Genomic DNA, 26711 nt, shown 5'->3' with positions numbered 1-26711 from the left:
TATCAAACCTGCACGTTGTGCACATGTATCCTAGAACTTAAAGTGTGATAAAAAATTTAAAAAGAAAAGAAAAAGAAAGAGAGAGAGACAACCAGTAGGCTGTTGTGACAAATTTATAGGTAAGTTCTATCATGCCTTTAAGGAACAAAACTCTTAAAGAACTTCTTAAATAACTTTTTTTTTTAGACAGAGTCTCACCCTGTCCCCCCAGGCTGGAGTACAGTGGTGCAATCTTGACTTACTGCAACCTCCACCTCCTGGGTTCAAATGATTTTCCTGCCTCAGTCTCCCAAGTAGCTGGGATTACAGATACGCGCCACCCACAGTGGGTTAATTTTTTTTTTTTTTGGTAGAGACAGGGTTTCACCATGTTGACCAGGCTGATCTTGAACTCCTGACCTCAAGCGATCCACCTGTCTTGGCCTCCCAAAGTGCTGAGATTATAGGCATGAGCCACCATACCTAAAGAACAAAATTCTTATCTGATGCAAATTCTTTAACAAAATAGATAAGAAAAGGCTCCTGGACACATTTATGAAGCTAAATGAAACATATCAAAAGCAGATAAAGATAATATGTGAAGAAAATAATAGTTTAATTTCATTTGTGCACACAGCTGGAAAAGATCTTAAGCACTCCCAAGCAAAATCTTGCAATGCATAGTATTAAAAAATTAAAAAGATTCAAGTAGCTTTTATTTCAGAAATGAAAGGTGATAATACAGAAATCTATTTTTGTATTTTACCACATTAACAGATTAAAGAAGGAAACTCATATGATCATTTCAACAGATACCAAAAAGGCAGCTGGAAAATATTCAATATTCATTCATGCATTAAACTGTTTCTGAAAACTAGAAAGGCCAGGTGCCGTGGCTCATGCCTATAATCACAGAACTTTGGGAGACAGAGGCAGGAGGATCGCTTGAGCCCAGGAGTTCCAGACCAGCCTGGACAACTGGTGAAACTCCATCTCTACAAAAAAAAAAAAAACTGTTTTAAAATTAGCCAGGCTTGCTGGCCTGTGCCTGTAGTTCCAGCTACTGTGGGGAGGTTGGGGTGGGGTGGGGAGATGCTGAGGTAAGAGGATCACTTGAGCTTAAGTGTTTAAGACCAGCTGGACAACAAAGTGAGACCCCATCTCTACAAAAAATACAAAAATTAGCCAGGCTTCGTGGCACACGCCTGTAGTTCCAGCTACTTAGGAGGCACAGGCTGAGGTGGGAGAATAGCTTGAGCCTGGGAGGCAGAGGTTGCAATGAATCTACATCATGCCACTGCACTTCAGCCTAGGCAACAGAGCCAGACCCTATCTCAAAAAAGAAAAAATCAAAATAGAAAAGATGCTATGTATCGTCCCTTTTCCATTCCACCCTTCTCCACCCAAGAGGCTAACTTGAATCAACTGCATCAGTGAGATCCCTTGCCCTCTTGCCCTTAGAAGACACAAACAAGAGACTGGAGGGTATGAGAAGAGTTGAGATCAGTTATTTACTTTTCTAGCTCCCTCCTTAACAGGTCATGTCTTCTCTAAAGTTACCTTCCCTAGGCTACAGGAACCACTCTCTCCACTTCAGGCCCAGGGATGGTATAACATAACATCTCTGGCAGGTTGCCGTGAGCTCTAACCCTACCTTTGTAAATAGTCCCTTTATGAAACCAACAGAGCATACCATTTGTTTCTTGACAAAATGTTGCCTCACACAGAAGGTAATTTTAATTTCCTTAACCTGAGAAGAACTATCTACCATAAACACAGAAGAATCTAAGAATTGAAATAGAATAGAAAATACTAGACTGCATCACATACAATAAAGATAAGCACTGCTTTCCATGAAGTTTTTGTTTCTGTTACATACACACAGTGACTATGCTGTCAAATATGTGTCTTACTGTGAGTCACCACCAGAAAACTCTGAAAAACACTTTGAAGACAACAAAACAAATCTTACCTCACTTACCATATTATAGAATTCCAGCTCTCTTGGGCCCCTTGGAGGTGGCTGTAACTGTTTCAAAACTGTGCCATCTGGATGTTGCAGTATACCTATGGAAAAAAATCAGAAAATTTTTAATGCTTTAATAATAGTAAACCTTGCTTCATTAAATAGATTTGTTCCTGAAGTGACAGGTAAACTACTTCCATTAAACTTAAGGGTTTAGTTTTACTTATTTCAGAAATTGTAACATTCAACCAACATGTTTCAGTACTTATTACAGCAAAGCACCAGAACACAAATTCCAAATATCTTCATTTTAGTGTCTCCAACCACTACCTCTTTTGGCACCCTCAGGCTTTATAATACATAGAACATATGTGTCAATTTATATAGAAATTCCTCAGTAATAGGCTTTCTATAAGATGTTAATTTATAGTTATAAGAAGCAAGTTAAAAGCAATAGCACGAATTGACCCCACTTTTAAAACCAGAAAAGAACATATGTGTTAACAGTGGCCATATATGAATTTCCTACTTGGTAATTTTCTATAAGTCTCTCTTGTCTAAAAGCAACTAAAATATTTGCTGATTCAAATGCACTGTATACAATTGTATACATAGTGCCAGGGCATCTAGCCAATGGGTAAAGTGAGGGCTGAAATCAGGCAACAAGCCTAGAGCAGGAAAGCGTACCTTTTTATAATCTGTCCATTCAAAGAGGGAGACTTTTTATAAAGTCACCATATATATACCAACGCTGGTCCTACCCCTATACCATGAAGACTCATTCCAAATTTATATGTTAAAATCTTAAATTTTGATGTATTGGGATTTTATAAAATCATGCTAGCTAAAATATGGCTCAAATAAACATATTTAGAATTTCGATAAAATATGCCACTTGAGTTTCCTTTTCTTTTTGGCAAGTGTTAGGAATTTTTTTCTTTCTGTCAGATAGGTAACGGTGCTAACAGTGTAACAAGATTGGAGTGAGGCATATCTCACACATGAGCATGAAAACTCAATCATTGTGCTTATGAACTACAAAAGGATCTAAAATTTTTAGTAATGGCAAAAATGCAGAATTCAGCCAACAGAAGCAGAAAGTCTCAAGAGATACAGAAATCAAGTTTTTTTTTTTTTTTTCAATCTTAAGACTTAGATATAGGCCAGGCATGCTGGCTCACACCTGTAATTCCAGCACTTTGGTAGTCTGTGGCTGGAAGAGTTTGAGATGAGTCTGGGTAACATAGTAGACCCTGTTTCTACAAAACATTTAAAAAAGAAAATTAGCTGGGCATGGTGGCATGTGTCTATAGTCCCAGCTACTCAGGAGAATGAGGTGGGAAGATGGCTTGAGCCCAGGAGTTTGAGGCTGCAATTAGCTATGATCAGGCCACTGCACTTCAACCTGGGCGACAGAGCGAGAGCCCCTCTCTAAAAATATTTGTTTAAAATTTTAAAAAGGCCTAGATAGAGAATAGAAGGAAGGTAAATATTAATCTTTCTGTATAAGACTGGTTGGTAAACAGTCAAAAGACTTCAAAGAGTAGTCCAATATAACTAAAAATTTCTGAAGAAGAATTCTGTTCCTGAAGGTTCAGATGGAGCACAAGAAAGGACTTTATTCCCATGGTTATAACATTTTCTGTGGGGCTTAAAATGAGTAAAGAAGCTTTGATGAATAGAATTCCAGAGGAAAATAAAAATTGAACTTTCATAAGCAAGCAGAGAACCATGACAACTTCCCTGCCTTGGGGCAAACACCTTGGTCTAGATACAGGTGATCTTCCCATTAGACAAATACATTTTATCAGGCAAGCAGTAATCAGCCAAGCCGCAGACAACAGTGTGGGATAGCAGGATGGATTAGACACTGTAATAATCCCAAGACAAAAGGAGATTGCTTCTTCCAATATGTCTCCCACATTAGTCACCCTGCAACATAACCCTTCACATTTGAGAAAACAGAAGGTGGTAATCTCGGCATTCTCTAGGTGAGCGAATTCCAGGATCCAAATAAACCAACAGTAAACCAACAGTATCTGAGCCTGCAACCAAATCCCCACCCCCAGCTCAAAAACTGTCAAGATAAAAAAGGAGGCACCTTGGAATGCTGAGCCAATAACAGATACACTGAATCTGAGACTGCAAACTAGCACTAGCTCAACTAAACTCAGTCCCTTACCCTAAACACAGGAAAGGGCATGTACTGCATGGGGGATCAAAACAAAACAAAAAATAGTACACATCACTTCCCACTGTTCTTTAAATAAAATGCCCTAGATTCAAGAAAAAATTATGACACATACTCAAAATATCAGGAAAACATGAAGCACAATCAAGAGAAAACATAATAGGAGATGACACACAGATGACCAAGTCATTGTAATTAGCAAGCAAGCATGTTAAAACAAAAAGTATAAATATGCTAAAGAAACTATAGAAAAAGATGAACGTAAATGCTAAAGAGATTAGATATTTCAGGAGATAAATAAACTATGAAAAAAACTCTAAAACTGAAAAGGCACAGTATCTGAAATAAAAAATTTAATTAATGGGATTTAATCAACAGATAAGCAATCACAGAAGAAAAGAGCAATGAACATTCAGAAAGACCAATACAAAATATCTAAATTAAAGAAAATACAGAAAAGTATCTAAAAAGAAAAAAAATGTATAGAGCATTAGAAATCCGTAAGGTAATACCAAGAGTTTTTAACAAATGTGTAGTTGAGGTCCCATAAAGAGAAAAGAGAATGGGCCAGAGAAAAAATTCTGGGCTTTCAAGTTTCCACCTAGGATATAAAAAGCTGGAAGAAGTATTGCTCCCACCTAAAAGCAAGAAAAAGCTAGATAATCTACAAAATCACAACTTTTCATGAAACCATCAGTGTTGAGATAATAACCATCAAACTTGAAATCTAAAGGAAGACATACACCACAAAAAAAAAAAAAAAAAAAAAAAAGACAAATGAGAGCACTGGCTCACCCATGGAGCGGAATGGGAAGGTGGGGTTACCTTACAAGGGGGATAGAATAATATAGCTAAAATTTTTAACAAATAGCTAATGGCAAAGTGTAGATTCCAGTGAGGGTATAGAACTCCCAGAAGTTGCAAACACTTGCAACATTTTCTTCCAGGCTGTCAAGAAAAAGACTGGAGAGAGGCAGAAAGCCAGAAAAAGTGACCATCAGAGGTACAGGCATTAAGGAAGTGAAGCACCACTACTAAAAAAGACCCTTTTCCCCTCTGGATCAAAAGTCTTAAGTTGTTGAGGTAAGAGCAGCAAATCATGTGGTCCCCAAGAAACAGGTGACAAGCCATTGTGGATGGCAGAAGAATAAGAAAAATATTCTCCAACCCTGGGAGGGTGAAGGAAGACAGGAAATCATATGCAGTCCTAACTTTAGAGGTCTCCTACTGCTGAGGGTGGGAAGGAAACTTATGCAAACGACTTGCTGAAGGCACAGGGCAGTCTGACTTCTACAGGAAAGAGGGGCAGGATCCCTGAACAAGTCCCATTCCCCAAAACTTAGGATCACAGAGCCTACCTAACATTGAATCTGGGCCAAGACAATAGAGGATACCTCTGCAGCCTAGCACCAGGGTAGCTATCACCAAGTAAAAAATAATAGTAATCTACATTTGCGGGAGGGGCCCGAACATAGAGAAAACCACCTCTGAGGCCTAGGTCCACAAAGAAGACCTAAAGTAGACAGTTAAACAGGAATACTGAGAAAAATCCTCTGGTAAATCAGACCCACCCTAAACAAAAGATGACACTAGCAGAATTTCAAATCTGTGGTGCACTGACAGTATTTTAGTCAGCCGGGGTTTGCATAACAAAATGCCATAGACTGAGCAGCTTAAACCACAGAAATTTATTTTTCCATATTTCTGAAGGCTAGAAGTCCCAGACCAAGGTGCTAGGAGATTTGGTTCCTAGTATGGACACCTTCTCACTGTGTTCTCACATGGCAGACAGCTAACTCTCTAGTGCCTTTTCTTATAATGATACATTCTGTTGGTTCAAGACTTAACCCTTATGACCTCATTTAACCTTAATTACCTCCATAAAAGTGCAATCTCCAAATATGGTTACATTTACAGGGGAGGGGGCTTCAACATATGAATTTTAAAGGACACAAACACTCAGTCCATAACAGAAACCAACTATAACAACAGTACTTACATTTATCTCAACTCCTCATTAGACTGGCTCAAATCATCAACATTACCAGTCAAGCAGAAGAGGTATATTCATTTCAGTAACAAATACTGTTGGCTTCAGTTTGCTACAGTCCTACACAAGATGCCCACCAGAATTTAATAAAAATTACAACAGATAAAAAAGCAAGGAAAATAATACAGTCAAGAGATACAACAAAATACAGACCAGTATCAGAAATGACAGTGATGTTAAAATAATCAGACAGGGGAACTTAACCATAATTAATATGTTAAAGCTGTAATAGAAAAAGTACACAACATGGATGAAAAGACATCACCAGGTAAGGAGATTGAGACCATCCTGGCTAACACAGTGAAACCCCGTCTCTACTAAAAATACATAAAAAAAATTAGCCAGGCATTGTGGCGGATGCCTGTAGTCCCAGCTACTCGGGAGGCTGAGGCAGGAGAATGGCGTGAACCCGGGTGGCAGGGGTTGCAGTGAGTTGAGATCGCGCCACTGCACTCCGGCCTGGGCGACAGAGCGAGACTCCGCCCCCTCCCCCCCCAAAAAAAGAAAGAAAAGACAAGTGCATCCATCAGAGAGAAACTTTAAGAGCTTAATGGAAATAGGAGAAATAAAATACGTGATGAAGGAAGGAAGGAAGGAGATGAAGGAAGCTTTCTATAGGCTCATCACTATACTCAAATCAACCAAGGAGAGAATCAGTAAATTTGGTGTCAGGTAAATAGAAATTATACAAATTGAAACACAAAGGGAGAAAAAAATAAAAAGGAAGGAGAAATCAGAAGAAAGCATCCCAGATCTATAGAATAATATCAAACAGTCTATGATAACTATCTGATATGGTTTGGGAAGGGACTTGGTGGGAGGTGACTGGATCATGGGGGCAGATATCCCCTTTGCTGTTCTCATGATGGTGAGTTCTCATAAGATCTGGTAGTTTGAAAGTGTGTAGCACTTCCCCCTTCTCTCTCTCTCTCCCTCCTACTCTACCGTGTAAAGAAGGTGCTTGCCTTCCACCATGATTGAAAGTTTCCTGAGGCCTCCCCACCCATGCCTCCTCTACAGTCTGTGGGACTGAGTCAGTTAAACCTCTTTTCTTCATAAATTACATCTCAGGTAGTTCTTTATAGCAGTGTGAAAATGAACTAACACACTATCCTAGGAAAAAAATCAGAGAAAGGCACACCCATGTTGATTATAACATTATTTACAATAGCTGAGAAGTGGAAGCAACTTCTATGCCCATTGACAAATGAAAGGATAAAAAAAAAGTGGTATACGCATACAATAGAATGTCATTCATTATTTTGTATGTATACATGCATATGCATTGCATGTATGGATATACATTGTATATGTATACAATAGAATGTCGCTGCCTTTAAAAAAAAGGAAAATTCTGTCTTATGCTAAAGCATGGATGAAACTTAAAGACATTATGCTAAGTGAAATAAGCCAGTGTAACAAAAAGATAAATACTACATGATTACACTTATATGAGATATTTAAAGCAGTTAAATTCTTAGAAAACAGAAAATAGAATGATAGCTGCCAGGGGCCAGGCACAGGAAGAAAAGAGGAGTTGTTCAGTGGACATGAGTTTTAAAAGATGAAAAAGTAGGCTACACAATAGTGGCTCATGCCTATAATCCCAGCACTTTGGGAGGCCAAGGCAGCCCGATCATGAGGTCAGGAGTTCAAAACCATCCTGGCCATCATGGTGGAACCCCGTCTCTACTAAAAGCACAAAAATTAGCCAGGGGTGGTAGCACGTGCCTGTAATCCCAACTACTAGGGAGGCTGGGGTAGGACAATCGCTTGAACCCAGGAGGCAGAGGCTGCAGTGAGCTGAGATCACGCCACTGCACTCCAGCCTGGGTGACGGAGCAAGACTCTGTCTCAAAAAAAAAAAAAAAAAAAGAAGATGAAAAAGTCCCAGAGATCTGTTGCACATCAATGTGCATGTAATTAACAATACTGTACATTTAAAAATGACCAAGATGGCAAACTGTGTTTTTTAACAAAATTAAAAATGTTGTATATTCAGCAGGATTACAAATATTCAAAATAAATGCACGCTAAAATTTCTATCTGCAGAAGGCACTTTCTAAATATTTGTTTTTTGATACATAACTGTACATATTTATGTGTGTGCACATACATGTATTTTGATATGTGCTCACAATGTGTAATGATCAAATAAGGGCAAGCAGCGTATCCATCACCTCAAACACATAATTCATTTGTGTTGGGAATATATCAAATATTCTCTTCTAGCTATTTTGAAATATACATTTTTATGAACTATAATCACCCTATCGTGCTATTAAACACTAGAACTTATTCCTTCTAAGTGTATTTTTGCACCCATTAAACAACCTCTCTTCATTTCTCCCAACAACCTTTCCCAGCTTCTGGCAACCACGACCCTACTCTCTCCCACCATGAGATCAATGTTTTTAGCTCCCTCATCTGAATGAGATCATGTGTTATTTGTCTTTCCATGCCTGGTTTATTTCACTTCATATAATGAGCTCCAGTTCCATCCACGTTGCTGCCAATGACAGGATTTCATTCTTTTCTATGGCTGAATAATATTCCATTATGAACCACATTTTCTTTAACTATTCATCTGTTATGGACACGTAGGTTGATTCTATATCTTGGCTACTGTGAATAGAGCTACAATAAACATGCGAGTACAGATATCTCTTCAACATACTGATTTCTTTTGGATATATATTCAGAAGCGGGAATGCTGGATCACATGGTAGATTTATTTTTAGTTTTTTGAGGAACTTCCATACTATTTCCCAAAGTGGCTATACTAATTTACATACCTAACAACTGTGTAGTAGTGTTCTCTTTCTCCACATCCTTGCCAGCATCTGCTATTTTTTTACTGTTTTAAAAAAATGTATGTGTTGTTGTTGTTTTTGAGATAGGGTCTCTCTCTGTAACACAGGCTGGAGTGCAGCAGCACAATCATAGCTCGCTGCAGCCTCCAACCTCGGGGCTCAAGCAATCCTCCCACCCTAGCCTCCCACGGCTGGGACTATAAGCATAAGCCACCATGCTCAGTTTGATGTTTTAATAATAGCCATTTTAACTAGCATGAGATAATATCTCATTGTTTTTTAGATTTGTTTTTCTCTTATGATTAGTGATGTTGAGCACTTTTTCATACCCCAACTGGTCATTTGTATGTCCACTTTTGAGAGATGTCTATTCAGATTCTTTGCCCAGTTTTAATTGGATTATTTTTGCTGTTGAGTTGGTTGAGTTCTTTATACATTCTGCTTATTAATCTGTTCTCACATGGATAGTCTGCAAATATTTTCTCATTCTATAAGCTGTCACTCTGTTGATTGTTTCCTTTGTAGTGCATAAGCTTTTTGGCTTGATGTAACCCCATTTGTATGTTTGCTTTTGTTGCCTGTCCTTCTGAGGTTGCCCAGAAAATCTTTGCCCAGACCATTGTCCCAAAGCATTTCTTCAGTATTTTATTCTAGTAGTTTCATGTTTTACATCCAATCCAGTCAAATACATATTGGTTTTTTATATATGGTAAGGGATAGAGATCTAGTTTCATTTTTCTGCTTATGGATATCCAGTTTTCCCACTCCATTTATTGAAGACACCATCCCTTCCCCAATGTATGTGGCTTGGCACCTTTGCCAAAAATCAGTTGGCTGGAAACGTGTGAATTTATTTCCAGGTTCGCTATTATGTTCCATTAGACTATGTGTCTGTTTTTATGTCAGTGCCATGGTGTTTTGGATATTAGAGCTATGTGGTAAATTTTGAAGCCAGGTAGTATGATGCCTCCAGCTTTATTCTTTTTGTTCAGGATTTCTTTGGGTATTTGAGGTCTTTTGTGGTTCCATACAAATTTAGGACTTTTTTTCTATTTCTCTGATGAATGTCTTTGGTGATTTGATAGGGATTACATTGACTCTGTAGACTGCTTTGGGTAGTACGAACATTTTAATATTAATTCTTCCAATCCATGAACATATCTTTTCATACTGTGTGTCTTCTTTAATTCTTTCAGCAGTTTTATAGGTTTTATTGTAAAGATATTTCTTTACAATAAAATTTGTAAAGAATTTGGTTAAATTTTTTCCTAGGGTTTTTGTTGTTGTTGTTGTTAACTATCATAAATGAGATTGCTTTTTTAGTTTCTTTTTCAGATTGTTCACTGCCGATGTATAGAAATGCAGATTTTTGTATGTTGACTTTGTATCTTGCAGCCTTGCTGAATTCTTTCTTCAGCTCTAACAGTATTTTGGTGGAGTCTTTGGATTTTTCTAAATATAAAATCATGTTGTCTGCAAACAAGTATAATTTGACTTCTTCCTTTCTTATTTCCTTCTCTAGACTAATTGCTCTGACTAGCACTTCCACTCCTATGTCAAATAGGAGTGGTGAAAACGAGCATCCTTGTCTTCTTCCAAGATCTCGGAAGAAGGGCTTCACTTTTTCCCAACTCAGTATTATATTAGCTGTGAGTTTTCACAAATGGCCTTTATTGTTCTGAAGTACGTTCCTTCTATACACAGTTTGGTGAGAATTTTTATCAGGAAGTGAGTTGAATTTTATCAAATCTTTTTCAGCATCTATTGAAATAAGTATACAGTTTCTGCTCTTTATTCTGTGAATGTGATGTATCATGTTTCTTGATTTGCCATAGTATGTCAAGCCATCCTTAGAGACTTTTCATCTATTTCACTTCTACTAATTTTGGTTTTGGTTTGTTCTTGCTCTTCTAACTCCTTGAGACGCATCATTAGGTTATTTGAAGTCTTTCTACATTCTGACGTCAGTGTTTATTGCTATAAACTTCCCTCAAAGAACTGCTTTTCTTGCATCCCATGTGTTGGTATGCTGTTTCCATTTCATTTGTCTGAAGGAATTTTATAATTTATTTTAATTTCTTAATTGACTCCATTCATTGTTCAGGAGCATGTTGTTTGATTTCCATAAATTTGTATCATTTCCATCGTTCCTTCTATATAGTTTCTGGATTTATTCTGTGTGGTCAGAAAGGATAGTTGATATTATTTTTAAAAATTTGTTAAGACTTGCTTTGGGACCTAACATATGATTTATCCTGGAGAATGCCCCATGTGCTGTTGAAAAAAATGTGTATTCAGCAACTGTTTACTGCAATATTCTGTAAATGTCTGTTGGGTCCATTTGGCTTACAGTCCAATTTCACTCTGAAGACTGTGGATTTTTCTATCTGGATCATGTCTCTATTGCCAAAAGTGGGGTGTTGAAGTCTCCTACTATTATTCTATTACAGTCAATTTCTCCCTTTAGGTCCATTAATATGTTTTATATACTTGGGTGCTCCAGTGTTGAGTACATACACATTTACAATTGTTATATCCTCTTGCTGTACTACTGACTCCTTCACCATTATATAACAAATGGCCTCCTTTGTCCTCTGTAACACTGTTGACAAAGTTTATTTTATCTGATACAACCATAGCTACTTCAGCTCTCTTTTGGTTTGCATTTGCATGGAATATCTTTCCATCCCTTTACTTTCAATCTGTGCATGTCTTTAAAGGTAAAGTGAGTTTCTTGCAGACAGCATATAGTTGGGTCTTGTTTTATTATCTAGTCAGCAACTCTATGTCTTTTAATTGGGGAATTTAATACACTTACACTCAAGGTATGATAGGTAAGGGTTTACTACTGCCATTTTGTTGGTTGTTTTGTGGTTGTTTTGTAGATCTTTTCTTCCTTTTTTCCACTTACTGTCTTCCTTTGTAGTTAAGGATTTTTTTCTAGTAGAATGTTTTGATTCTATGCCATTTATTTTTAGTGTCTCTCTTACAGTTTTTGGTTTGTGGTTACCACGAGGCTTATAAAAAACATCTTGTAGTTACAACAGGTTATTTTAAACTGATAAGAACTCAATGTGGACTGTCAAGTATCAAAAACAAACTCTATACTTTAACACCATATCACCCCCTGTACTTTGACTTTCATGTTTCAAATTATACCTTTTTATATTGCCTCTTAACCAATTGTTGGAGTTATTAAGAGTTTTATCTTTTAGTCTTCATCTTTAAGATATAAGTGGTTTTACTTACCATAATTACAGTATTAGAGTATTCTGAATTTGACTTTTTTTTTTTTTGTTAAGGTTTACTTTTAGGCTCAGGGGTCCATGTGCATGTTTGCTCTGTAGGTAAATTGTATGTCATGAAAGTTTGGTGTACAGATTATTTCATCACATAGATAATAAGCATAATACCAAATAGTTAAGTTGTTTTACTTTTATCCAAGAGCTTTTTTTTTTTTTTTTTTTTGAGATGGAGTCACCTTCTGTCACCCAGGCTGCAGTGTAATGGTGCGATCTCGGCTCACTGCAACCTCCGCCTTCCAGGTTCAAGTGATTCTCCTGCCTGGGCTGCCTGAATAGCTGGGATTACAGGCACCCACCACCCCCGTGGGTAATTTTTGTATTTTTAGTAGAGATGGGGTTTCACCATGTTGGCCAGGCTGGTCGCACACTCCTGACCTCAGGTGATCCACCCACCTCGGCCTCCCAAAGTGCTAGGATTACAGGCATGATCCACTGTGCCCGGCCTTATCCATGAGTTTTTTAACTTCAGATGTTTTCTTGTTATATCTTAGCATCCATTTCCTTCAGACTGAAGAACTCTCTCTAGCAGTCTGATATGGTTTGGCTGTGTCCCCACCCAAATCTTACCTTGAATTGTAGTAACCCTCACATGTTAAGGGCAAAGCCAGGTGGAGATAATTAAATCATGGGAGTGGTTTCCCCCATACTGTTCTTTTGGTAGTGATTAAGTCTCTGATAGTTTTATAAATGGAAGTTCCAATGCACAAGCTGTCTTGCCTGCCGCTACGTAAGATATAACTTTGCTCCTCATTCACCTTTTGCCATGTTTGTAAGGCCTCCCGAGCCATGTGGAACTGTGAGTCAATTAAATCTCCTTCCTTTATAAATTATCCAGTGTCTGGTATGTCTTTATTAGCAGCGTGAGAACAGACTAATACACAATTCTTGTAAAACAGGTCTGGCATTGATGAACTCCCTCAACTTTTGTTTGTCTGGAAATGTCTTTATCCTTCCTTTGTGTTTGAAAAATAGCTTTACTGGGCCAGGCACAGTAGCTTAAGCCTGTAATCCTAGCACTTTGGGAGGACGAGGCAGGCCGACTGCCTGAGCTCAGGAGTTTCAGGAGTTCAAGACCAGCCTGGGCAACACAGTGAAACCCTGTCTCTACTAAAATACAAAAAATTAGCTGGGCATGGTGGCATGCGCCTGTAGTCCCAGCTACTTGGGAGGCTGAGGCAGGAGAATGCTTGAACCCAGGATGTGGAGGCTGCAGTGAGCCATCACACCACTGCACTCCAGCCTGAGTGACAGAGTAAGACTCCATCTCCAAAAAAAGAAAAAGAAAAGAAAAATAGCTTTACTGGGTACAATATTCTTGGAGGACAATTTCCCTTCCTCTCTCCCTCCCTCCCTTCCTTCGAATATAGCATTCCAGTCTCTCCTGGCCTTCATGGTTCCTGCTGAGGAATCCACTGAAAGCCATACAGGGGCTCCATTGACTGAAATATGTTTCCTTTCTCTTGATGTTTTGGGTATTTTTTCTTTGTCTTTGATTTTTGCTAATTTGATTATAATGTGCCTTGAGGAATTCCCTCTCTAGGTTGAATTTGAATGGTAATCTCTGAGCTTCCTTTACCTAGATTTTGTCATCTTCCCTCAGATTTTGGAAATTTTCAGCCATTATTTCCTTAAATATACCTTCTAGGCCTTTTTCCCTCTCATCTCCTTTAAAAATTCCAATTATCAGAGGTTGCGTCCCTTATTGATGTCTCATAATTCTTGTAGGCCCTCTTCATTCTTTATTCTTTTCTTTTTGCTCCTCTGTTTAGGTAACTTCATAGCTTCTACCCTCAAGCTCAATAATTCTTTCCTCTGTTTGATCAAGTTTGCTGTCGAAACTTTCTAATGAGTTTTTCCATTCAGTTATAGTACTCTTCATTTATAGGATCTCTCTCTTTTTTAAAAAATCACCTCTATTTTTTGTCAAACTTCTCATTTCGTATCTGGAGTGTTTTCCAAATTTCATTTAGATTTCTACCCATATTTTCTTGTCATTCCCTGAACTTCTTCAAAAAAAAAATTCTAAATTCTCTTTCAAAAATCTTGCAGATCTTCAACTCTTCTAGTTCATTACTGGAGTTGAATTGCTTTCTTTTAGTAGTACCATACTTTGTTGGATTTTCACAATCCTTGCATCTTTATGTTGATGCCTGCACATTTGAAGAGACAGTTACCTCTTCTAGTTTTTGCAGGTGTTCTTTATTGGTGTCAGACCTTTGCTTTTTAGTATCAGAACTTAAACATGGCCTGTTGTTTCTTCCTGTTCAGTGGATGACTTATAGTAAGTACTGGAACTAAAACCCTGCACTAGAACTAATTCATTGCCCTGTCATTGTTTCCTGTTTTGAGGGAAGACTTATAGTGAACATTGAAGCATAAATGCTGTTGCAGGATGAAATCGCTGCCCTGCCATTGTTTCCCACTCTAGGGAAGACTTACAGTGAGCACCAAAGCTTAAACACTGCCACAGAACTACATTGCTGCCCTACCACTGTTTCCCAAACTGGGGAAAACTTAAGTGGGCACTGGAACTTAATCATGGCTGTTAGTTGTTTCTATCCAGGGAAGGTTCCATGCAAGCACCTGGGCTTTGTGGAAAGCCTGGGATTCAGGCTATCCCACAGACTGTCCCCCTACAACTCTATGGCATCAGCCAGTCTCTTCAACATGGTTTCCCAGCTGATTGGAGTACTGAGTAGCCACAAAGATCCACACACCTGTCACTGCAATCACTGACCCACTTTTGTTCCCAATACACTCCAGTTGGTTCAGCCCTTCTGGCATTTCCAATGGTTCCTGTGACATGGAGCTGGAGTGGGCTTTCCATGAAGATTCCCAGACCAGTGAGAAGATCAAACATCCACCTCCAATTCTCTCCTCTCACCTCAGAAACCACGGGTCTAGGGAAATTTTCTGTGAGTGGTGTTACACCAGTTAGGGGGAGGGGGTGACACAGTCTGAAATGATTTCTCTTATCAGTCAAGGTTTCTCTCAGGTCTGTGGATACAGGGGATTTCTCTGATTCTCCCCTGGGCTCTGGTGTATTCAGGCTGGTGCTCTTGTCTTTGAATGGTTTCTAATTGTATTTTTATGAAGGCAGTGATGCTAAGGGATCTTCTATTCTGCCATCTTGATGATATCACCATCCAGGTAATTTATATTTCTTTTTTTTTCTTTTTTGTAAATTTCTCCTGGAATTTTCTATGATAAACATATATTGGCCAGGTGTGGTGGCTCACACCTATAATCCCAACACTTTGGAAAGCTAAGACAGTGTTCCGGGAAGTCAGAGACCCCAAACGGAGGGACTGGCTGAAGCCACAGCAGAAGAACATAAATTGTGAAGATTTCATGGAAATTTATTAGTTCCCCAAATTAATACTTTTATAATTTCTTATGCCTGTCTTTACTGCAATCTCTGAACAGAAATTGTGAAGATTTCATGGACATTTATCACTTTCCCAATCAATACTCTTATAATTTCCTATGCCTGTCTGTACTTTAATTTCTTAATCCTGTCATCTTCATAAGGTGAGGATTTATGGCGCCTCAGGACCCTGTGATGATTGCGTTATCTGCACAAATTGTTTGTAAAGCATGTATGTTTGAACATTATGAAATCTGGCCACCTTGAAAAGAACAGGATAACAGCAATTTTCAGGGAACAAGGGAGATAACAATAAGGTCTGACTGCCTGAGGGGCCAGGCAAAACAGAGTCATATTTCTCTTCTTATAGAAAGCAAATAGGAGAAATAGCACTGAATTCTTTTCTCAGCAAGGAATACCCCTGGGAAAGGAATGCATTCCCAGGGAGAGGTCTCTAAAATGGCCCTCTGGGAGTGTCTGTCTTATGCGGTTGAAGATAAGGGATGAAATATGCGCTGGTCTCCTGCAGCACCCTCAGGCTTGCTAGGATTAGGAAATTCCAGCCTGGCAAATTCTAGTCAGACCGGTTGTCTGCTCTTGAACCCTGTTTCCTGTTAAGATGTTTATCAAGACAATGCATGCCCAGTGGGACATGGAACCTCATCAGTAATTCTAATTTCACCCTGGCCTTGTGATCTTGCTCTGCCCTTCTGCCCTTGTAATCTTTTATTGCCCCTTGAAGCATGTGATCTTTGTGATTTATTCCCTGTTCGTACCCCCCTCCCCTTTTGAAATCCCTAATAAAAACTTGCTGGTTTTGCAGTTCAGGGGGCATCACGGAACCTGCCGACATGTGATGTCACCCCCGGAGGCCCAACTGTAAAATTTCTCTTTGTACTCTTTATTTGTCAGAAAAGCCGACACTTACGGAAAATAGAAAAGAACCTACGTTGAAATATTGGGGGCTGGTTCCCCGGACAGACAAGAGGAAAACTCGAGCCAAGGAGTTCAAGACCAGCCTCGGCAACATAGTGAGATCCCATCTCTACAAAAAATAAATGAAAATTAGCCACGCATGTTGGCATATGCCTATGGTCTCAGCTACTTAAGGGGCTGAGATGGGAGGATCACTTGAGCCTAGGAGGTTGAGGCTGCTGGTAAGCCATGATCACACCACCACACTCTGGTCTGAGTGTAAAAGACCCTGCTTCTAAAAACAAACAGAATAAAACAAACGAAAACAACATATTTTGCTTTTATTATTAGAAAAGAAAACCTGTGATATAAGAAAGTATATACATTATATACATACTAAGAGAGTTATAGATTCTGTTTAATCTCAATTAAACACAGGGTATTTCAACAGCCAGGCCCGGTGGCTCACACCTGTAATCCCAGCACTTTGGGACTCCAAGGTGGGTTGATCGCCTGAGGTCAGGAGTTCGAGATAAGCCTGGCCAACATGGTGAAACCCTGTCTCTACTAAAAACACAAAGATTAGCTGGGCATGGTGGCACGAGCCTGTAGTCCCAGCCACTCGGGAGGCTGAGGTATGAGAATCTCTTGAACTTGGGAGGCAGAGGTTGCAGTTAGCTGAGATTACGCCAATGCACTCCAGCCTCGGCAACAGAGTGAGACTCTGTCTCAAAAACAATAAATAAATAAAATAAAATAATAAGATAAAGAACATTTTTTAAATGTGAGAAAGGGACTGAGAAAATATTTGACAAGGCAATGGCTGAAATGTTCTAAAAGTATTAAGAAACATAAAAACGTACAGCCAAGATGCTCAAAGAATCCGAAACAGACTGAAAAATATCAAACCCCTAGACACTTTTTAAAGACACAGATGAGTTAAAAGTGAAAGAATGGAAAAGATATATCATGCAATTATTGCTCATAAGAACGTTTGATATAGTAATATTATATATCAGACTACATAGTATTAGAGACAGCAGACTACAAGAAACAGAACATTAAACATAAAGAGAGACATTTCATAACAATAAAAAGGTCAGTTCGTTAAGATGATACAAAAATCCTAAATACATGTGTACTAAATTATTTGGTAGTTCAAAATACATGAAGCAAAAACTGACAGAACTGAAAGGACAAACAAATCCACAAAGGACAAATCCACAATTACTTTCTCAATAATTGATAAAACAAATAGAATAGGCCGGGCGTGGTGGCTGACACCTGTAATCCCAGGACTTTGGGAGGCCGAGGCGGGCAGATCACAAGGTCAGGAGTTCAAGACCAGCCTGGCCAACATGGTGAAACCCCCATCTCTACTAAAAATACAAAAATTAGCCGGGCATGGTGGTGCGTGCCTGTAATCCCAGCTACTTGGGAGGCTGAGGCAGGAGAATTGCTTGAACCCAGGAGGTGGAGGTTGCAGTGAGCCAAGACTACGCCACTGCGCTCCAGGCTGGCGACACAGCGAGACTCCATCTCCAAAAAAATAAATAAATAAATAAATAATAGAATATTAGTAATGATATATAAAACTTGAACAGCAACAAACAAGTTGACCAAACTGACACCTGCAGAATGAATGTTATATCCAACAGAATATACATTCTTTTAATATATAAATGGAGCATTTACCAACATTGACTATGTCTGGACCATAAAACAAGTCTAAAATCTAACAAGATTGGAATCACACAGAATATTCACATAGGGAATATTCTCTGACAACAATGGAAGTAACAATAATATATTTGGGAAAATACCAAATAGTTGGAAAGTAAACAACACCCTTCTAATTATTAATGGATCAAAATTCACAATGGAAATTAGAAAGTATTTTTAATATAAATTATAATAAAAACTCAACCTATATCAAAATTTGTGAAATGCAGCTAATATATTGCTTAGTACTTAAAGGGAAATGGGCAGCTTTAAATGCTTGTATGAGAAGAAAAAGGAAGTCTCCAATTTAAGATGTCAGAAAAAAGAACATATTAATTCCAAATAAATAGAAAGACAGGAATGAAAAATCAAAGAAATAAGAAATAGATAATGAAGAAAAATCAATGCAATTTTAAAAAGTGGTTCTTTTAGATCGTTCCCTGAAAATAAGTTGGTTTAAATATTTCAAAATGAATAAATATACTGATGTTTTGAGGAGACAGAGTTCTCACTGAGGAAGAAGGGAGGTGTAAATACAGAATGGAGGGAGGCAAAAAAGAACTTTGTGGTGTTGAATTTAAATTATAGGTATGGGGATTAACTCAAATGTTTAATAATATGAAATACATTTCTTAGTCCAGTCTGTGAATGGACAAACAGCAATCACACGCAAGGAACCATGAGCACACCTAGTGGCCAGACCACAGTTTCTAAATACCATTTACCCCTAAAGGAACAAGGGTTTCTTGAAGAAAAATGGATCATTTCAGGGCTGAGACAGGGAAAACACAAAAGGAATGTGGAATATCTTTTTATGCCAGAAAGTTAAAAAATGCTTTAAAAGAAAAAACAGGAAATATCAAAAAGACACACAAGCCAGCTTGAAGTTCCCACTGCTCAAATCTGAAACAACCATAACATCAAGCAGCAACAATAATGGATAATATCTATCCACTGAAATTTGAAAAAAATCCACCTTAATCATGAATGAATGAGGAGGGAAATCTATTCCTTAACATAGAATGCCAACTAATAGATATAATAGAAATGAGGGCTGGGCACAATGGCTCACACCTATAATGCCAGCACTTTGAGAGTCTGAGGCGGGTGGATCGCATGACCTCAGGAGTTCAAGACCAGCCTGGCCAGCAAGGTAAAATCCCGTCTCTACATGGGAAAAAAAAAAAAAAAAAAATTAGCCAGGCATGGTGGTGCATGCCTATAGTCCCAGCTACTCAGGAGGCTTCGGTGGGAGGATCACTTGAGCCTGGGAGGTGGAGGTTGCAGTAAGCCATGACTGCACCACTGCACTCGAGCCTGGGTAACAGAGCAAGAACCTGTCTCAAAAAACAAAAACAAAAACAAATGTAACAGGAATGATAGAATATTACTATTTTGCAATTACCATAGTACTATGTGAGTCTGTCAAATATTATCAATCAAGGTAAAGTTTCATGAGGAACATAATATCTAACAGTCTCAAAATATTCCTCTCAAATTACTTAACAGCAAAAATGATAACTTTCCTGTGGAAAAACCTGGCAGAAATCACTTAACCAGGTGACCAAAGTTACATCACCAATAATGCAACTGACATCCTATGTCTTATGATATGCTTTGAGGACATGACATAGTCATATAATATTCTTACCAAAAAAAATGCATAATCTGAATATAATCATGACAAAACAATCAGACAAACTGAATTTAAAGGACATTCTAAAATGTCATATACCTATACTCTTCAAAAATTTCATCGTTATGAAAGATACAGAAAGAAGAAAGAAGTGCTCCCAATAACAGGAAACTAAAGAATCATAACAACAAAATGCAATGTGTGATCCTGGATGAAGGGAAGTGCTGTAAATGATATTATTGGAATAATAGCAAAAGCCAAATACTAAATACTCTGAATTTTGTAATTTTACTATGGTTAGGTGAGAAAATTGTCTTATTTTTAGGCAATATACACAATTATTCAGAGAAAAGGGGTCATGATGTCAAAAATTTATTCTTAAATGTTTATGCACAATCATCATATACAGAGAGTAATAAAGCATATGTGAAAATTAATATTAACAATTGATAAATCCAGATGAATGGCATACATTAGTTCACTGTACTATTCTGGCATATTTTTAATAAATTTAAATTTTTTTCAAAAAAAACTTAAGGCAGTACAATTTACAGTAAAATCAAATACTTAAGGAAAAAGCCTAGTAAACAATGTGTAAGACCTGTACACTGAAAACTATGACTCACTGAGAGAAATTAAAGGACTAAATAGAGATATACTATGTTCAAGTATTGGAAGACTCAATATTGTAAAGAAATTGATTCTCACCAAAGCTATCTACAGAATCAAAGCAATGCCAAATAAAATCTCATCCTGTTTCTGGGGAAAAGTAATGAGTTGATTTAAAATCTGTATGTAAATGCAAAGGACCAGAAAAAGCCAAGACAATCTTGAAATAGTAAGTGGGATGCATGAAGACTTATTATAAAATAACTTGAATCAAGATCGTGAAGTAGGATAAACAAGCCAATGAAAATAAAAGGCCAAAAGCAAATCCAGGAAATTGACTGAATATGCACAGCTGAGCTATAAAAAAAAAAAAATGAGGAGGAGCTGTATGAACTGATATATATGAATTTCTAGGATATAGTCTTAACTCTTAAAAACCATGTGAAAAACAGTATATACAGCATATTAGCTTTTGTATCAGAAAGAAAGGGAAATAAAACTTCCATAGATCTATTTAATTCTGTAAAAAGAAACTCAAAAAGGGTAAATCAGAAAACAATGAAATTGATTACCTACAAGAGATGCTGAGGAGTGGGTGGGGTGGAGTGATAAGGGAGTGACATTTTTTATTATACTTTTCTGTAAAGTTTTGTTTTTTGGAAGCATGTTAATGTTATAAGCTTTCGAATATATAATTAAACAAACAAAATTTGAGGAGGCAGGGATATGAATTTAAACAGAAGCAAATGAACCAACTGTATTTCAAATGAATACTACTACTGCGAAAAAGGAGAAAAATAAATAACAACCAAAAACAAAAAACCTAATCCAACTAACTTTTGTTTGTTTTTTTTTTTTTAGACAGTCTTGCTCCGTCACCCAGGCTGGAGTGCAGTGGCACAGTCTCGGCTCACTGCAACCTTCGCTCCCAGGTTCAAGTGATTCTCCTGCCTCAGCCTCCTGTGTAGCTGGGACTATAGGCGCCACCAACACATCCGGCTAATTTTTGCATCTTTTGTAGAGACGGGGTTTTGCCATGTTGGCCAGGCTGGTCTCAACCTCCTGGCCTCAAGTGATCCGCCTGCCTTGGCCTCCCAAAGTGCTGGGATTACAGGCATGAGCCACCGTGCCCAGCCCCAAGTAATTTTTGAACACAGTTTATACCCTCAGTATAAAAAAAATCTCATCCTGAATTCATGAGTTGATGTCATTTGTAGCGATATGGATGAAGCTGGAAACCATCATTCTGAACAAACTACCGCAAGGACAGAAAACCAAACACCGCGTGTTCTCACTCGTAGGTGGGAACTGAACAATGAGAACACTTGGACACAGGGCGGGGAACATCACACACCAGGGCCTGTCGTGGGGTGGGGGGGATGGGGGAGGGATAGCATTAGGAGAAATACCTAATGTAAATGACGAGTTAATGAGTGCAGCAAACCAACACTGCACATGTATACATATGTAACAAACCTGCATGTTGTGCACATGTACCCCAGAACTTAAAGTATAATAAAAAAAAAAAAATCTCATCCTGAATTCTTTATTCTCAGCTTGTTTGCTGAAGTAGTATGGGTGTAGAAATTCTGAAAATTATAAGATTAAGCAAAAGAATAAACATATTAATATCACTGGGAGCCAGGGTTCTTACTACAGAAGAAGGGAAATACAAATTTAGAATCAAGGGAAAGGAAGAACTCGGGTTTAAATGAAATTTGAAATATGAAATTATAATTTCTAAAATATTTATACATACTTTAAAAATCATGTCCATTGAAAAGTCCTGGAAGAAATGATACTCCAACAGTTATGACAATACCTAGTAACACAGATCTTGGTTTCTAAACACCATTTTCCACTAAAAAGAAACCAGGGATCCTTGGAGAAATGGTTGACTCTAGGGCTGGGGAAGAAAGTTATGAAATAATTCTAAAAAATCTGTTATGATAGGAAGGGCTCTCAATGGTCAAATCTGGGACAATTTGAGCAACAAAATAAATAAGTTCCTTTTTTAAAAACATTGAGATGTGATTAAAGTCCAATAAATAAGTTCCATAATGGGTAATGATACATGTTATCAAATAGGAATCCATGATGCAAACTGATTATAAATAAGGACATAAATACTTAGGGGTAAAGGAAGAGCTATTTCTTGGAATGCTAGCTGTTAAAGCAGAGGGAGTGAAAGAATGGGGGAAAAAAATCACAATTTTGTAACTATCAGAATAAACACAGCTTCAGGCAAGAATCAACAGATGCCAAATCTAGGGGTGAAGTTGATGAGAATCCAGATAGCTGCATGACTGTAAAGTGTCTCCTCACATATAGCTTATTAATTGTAGAACAGAAAACATTAACTATATACTGAAGCCAGGCATGGTGACTCATTCCTGTAATCCTAGCACTTTGGGAGGCTGAAGCAGAAGGATCACTTGAAGCCAGGAGCTCAAGACCAGCCTGGGCAACAAAGCCAGATCCCATCTCTACAAAAAATTTTAAAATTAGCCGGGCCCAGCAGTGGCTCACGCCTGTAATCCCAGCACTTTGGCAGGCAGAGGTGGGTGGATCACCTGAGGCCAGGAGCTCGAGACCAGCCTGCCCAACATGGCAAAACCCCATCTCTACTAAAAATACAAAAATTAGCCAGGCATGGTGGCGCACTCCTGTAATCCCAGCTACCTTAGGAGGCTGAGGCACAAGAATCACTTGAACCTGGGAGGCGGAGGTTTCAGTAAATCAAGACCGCACCACTGTTCTCCAGCCTGGGCAACAGAGCGAGACTGCGTTAAAAAAAAAAAAAAAAAATTAGCCTGGCCTAGTGGTGTGCACCTATACTCCCGGCTACTCAGGAGGCTGAGGCAGGAGGACTGCTTGAGCCCTGAAGTTTGAGGCTGCAGTGAACTATATCACGCCACTGCACTCCAGCCTAGGTGACAGAGCAAGAGCCTGTCTCAAAAAACAAACAAACTATATACTGAAGAAGCCAGACTACACTTGAATCAGACAACCAGAAATAATCCACTACTAAAGGGCAGCTATTGTTGGCCTCCACTTACACAATGTTCCAGCTGGAAATGTATCACCTGAATCCCATCATAAGGAACTATCAGAAACTCAAATTAAAGAACATTTCATAAAATAACTGGCCTGTACTCTTCAAAAAGACAATGTCATAAAGGACAGGGAATGGCTGAGGATATGTTACAAATGAAAGGACACTAAAAGACATAACAACTAATTGCAATAAATGATTCTGGACCAGTTCCTGTACTGAGAAAAACAAATGTGATAAAAGACATTACAGTATTGGAACAGTTGACAAAGTGAGACTATGGACTATAGATTAAAGTATTATATCCCTGTTAAATTTCCCATAGTTGATCAATGCGCTGTGGCTACAGAAGAGAATATCCTTGTTCTTAAGGAAGACACACTTTAGTATTAACATGTAAAGTGGCATAATGTATGCAATCTACTTGCAAATAGTTAAGAAAAAATTATTTGCATTGAGAGATAATAAAACAAATTTTGCAAAATGTTAATTTCTATTGTTCTTGCAACTTTTCTGTAGGCTGGAAATTATTTTAGGTTAATTAGTTTCAGAGGACATCTAATAAAAAGAGACTACTAAGCCAAGATAATTGTAGGTCTTTCTCTCCCACAACAATTATCAGTTTAAATCCTTGTTTTCCCTATAGACTACCCCATTTCTACATCCTACATCGGATCAAGAAATAAATATCAGATTTCCATTATTTGTTTAAAACTTTAAGGACTTTTTAAAGAAATTAATGATACATATTAAAAGAATTTTATGCAGAAAAATATTTTATGCTAACTTTGGTGAGTTTTGGGAATTTATATTGATCTTTTTTTTGCAAAAACTTCCTACAGAGATAGGTACACAACGTGCAAGGTAGGCTATTATATACAAGAATGTTTAATAAGTACATTACTTATCACAGCAAACAAATGGTGAAAAGTCTAAAAATCTACGATTAGAGAAACAGTTAAATAAATTGTGATACATCCACATTGTAGAACACAATTTTTAGAAAGAATAAAGTATATCATAAGTGCAAAAATATAGGTATAATACATGATATAATACAGAATGAGTGAGAAAAGTTGCTGATAGATTTATTTGTATAAAAAAACAGAACTGTGCTAATGTGTTTATGTATGTGCCCAGAAACAAAGGCCTGAAAGGACAGACAGGAAGTAGTTACCAGTGATTGCCCCTGGGAGAATGAGTAGGAGGAAGGGCACTACTTAAACTGAATTTTTTTCCTAAAAGATCCGTGTACTATACAATTTTTACAATTTAAAAAACAAAATATTTTGTATTCTTAGCACTAAGATTTAAATGTATTTTGATGAAATATGGTTTCAGTGAAGAACATAAAATACAACTGATGTCTGAACTACTAATATATGCTTGTTACTTAGCATATATAACATGATCTATTTTTCTGCTCAAGCATCTTTGTTCTATCAAGTTCCATGAGTTTAATTTTTAAACTAACAAAGCCAACAACTCCTTTTTGGAAATAGCTAAAATAATCCTAAACGGAACATTTCTGGTTACTTAATGATAGTAACACAAATTTAAAAACAAAACAAATACCAACATAATGTCCTTAACAAAGCTTATCCTGAGAATTATTTCAACTGACAGACCAAAGCATGATCTAAATGATGTACTTTAAACTGTACATGACTTATGACAGTGGAGAAACATAATAAAACTGTTGAACTTTGAATTAGTGACCATCTTATCCATTTTACAAATAGGGAATATATCATCAGTCAAGTATCATTTTACTTAACAACACATGCAGGATGGTATAACTATCTGAGAATTAAATTCAACAAATATTTATTAGGTTGCTAGCACAGTATGTTCAAGCCATTCTACTATGGTGACACAAAGACTATCCCTACTCAAAAGACTTGTGAAATTGCAAAAAAAGTTTATTTTACATTGAATGCAATAATAAAATTAAGGACTACTACCTCTACAATCTAAACTTTTCCTTTAATTAGGCAATTTGGGTGACAAATTAACTTTTCAGCCACTATTCGCAATTACTCTCTGAATGGGATCACTATTACATACTGTAATAAGCAGTGGTTACACTCTTAAGTGACAATTATTTAGATTGTTTTTATGTTGAGATTTTAAAAACCTATTCTCCTTTGCATATATGTCAATCTCTAGGGACCTTTAGGGAAACATTTACTTTTTCAGGCATCTAGAATATTATTAGGAATATTAAAATCACAATGTATTAATATAAATCAATAGGCATTCCTCTATTAACAGAAACCGCATGAGTACTCTCAAATTCTCATTACAAGACACTGGCACACAGGAGGAAGTGTCTATGCTGAGCACCTTGAGGACGTTGTTTCTTTTCCTCGGTATACTAAAAGAACTGTCAATTTTCACTATTCAACATTTCCTGAGTGTTACCGATTCCCAGTCCGTGCACAAGGCTATGAGAATACAGATTCCCTCTCTAACATCTAGGAATTCACAATTTAGTGGGGAGAAAGGCACACAAACAATTAAACAAACTAGGTAAAAATAAAAGTAGTGGAAAATGTCGCTTTGAGAAATAGCATATACTCAAATTAACACTTACCCATTTTCTAAAAGCCTTGAGTTGTTTCAGCAAACACAATACATGGTGAAAAAAAACAGTACTCCAGGGAAGAACTCTTGGTTTCACAATTCTTAACATATTGTAACGTGACATCAGGCACGTCATTCTTAACCAGGGTTGGCCTTAGTCACCTCGTCTAAAAATGTCAGTATTAGCAGCCTAAACCCGAATCGTTTTACCAGCATAAACTAAATTGTCCTAGTGGCTCTTCCGGGTCAAAGATCCAGAATACTCACATACTCATCCATCAGATTACCCCAGTAATCATGGCCCAGGGAACCACTACGAGTAAACTAGATGAATTAGAGTTCCTAAACTGAGATAGACTTTAAACTTGTGAACTCAGAAAATGTATTACAGTGGCCATGATACAGCCTTATAAAATGAACAAGAATAGCTGAACATTTTGTGTATCATTCTGGTACAATACGCGTGTGAGTTTCCTACCAGGAATCCGAGTTTCTGCACTACTGGAACCACGCCTCC

General features: G+C 37.6%; 1 protein-coding gene and 1 non-coding gene across 5 annotated transcripts in view; both read right to left on the bottom strand.

Annotated features, from left to right (window-relative positions):
• The window catches only part of IPMK (inositol polyphosphate multikinase), a 79106-nt gene that overhangs the window by 50277 nt on the left and 2118 nt on the right, over positions 1 to 26711 (bottom strand). For 2 of the 4 annotated variants that reach the window (XM_054503683.2, XM_054503680.2), the window contains exon 2: positions 1961 to 2046. In XM_054503683.2, the coding sequence (XP_054359658.1) occupies positions 1961 to 1963 (3 nt within the window). In that variant the 5' untranslated portion in view covers positions 1964 to 2046. Of the gene's footprint in view, positions 1 to 1951; positions 2047 to 26204; positions 26516 to 26711 lie in introns of those variants that run through there. The other 2 variants (XM_063669964.1, XM_063669963.1) reach the window with 2 other exon arrangements.
• Positions 2888 to 2992, bottom strand: LOC129007022 (small nucleolar RNA U13). Its single transcript, XR_008492202.1, has one exon. It is a non-coding gene; the product is annotated as a small nucleolar RNA U13 (small nucleolar RNA).

This window comes from Pongo pygmaeus, chromosome 8 (assembly GCF_028885625.2).
Source record: "Pongo pygmaeus isolate AG05252 chromosome 8, NHGRI_mPonPyg2-v2.0_pri, whole genome shotgun sequence".
In the NCBI taxonomy this organism is placed as follows: Eukaryota; Metazoa; Chordata; class Mammalia; order Primates; family Hominidae; genus Pongo; species Pongo pygmaeus.
The sequence above is the reverse complement of the archived record's forward strand: the minus strand, read 5'-3'. Positions and strand labels throughout refer to the sequence as shown.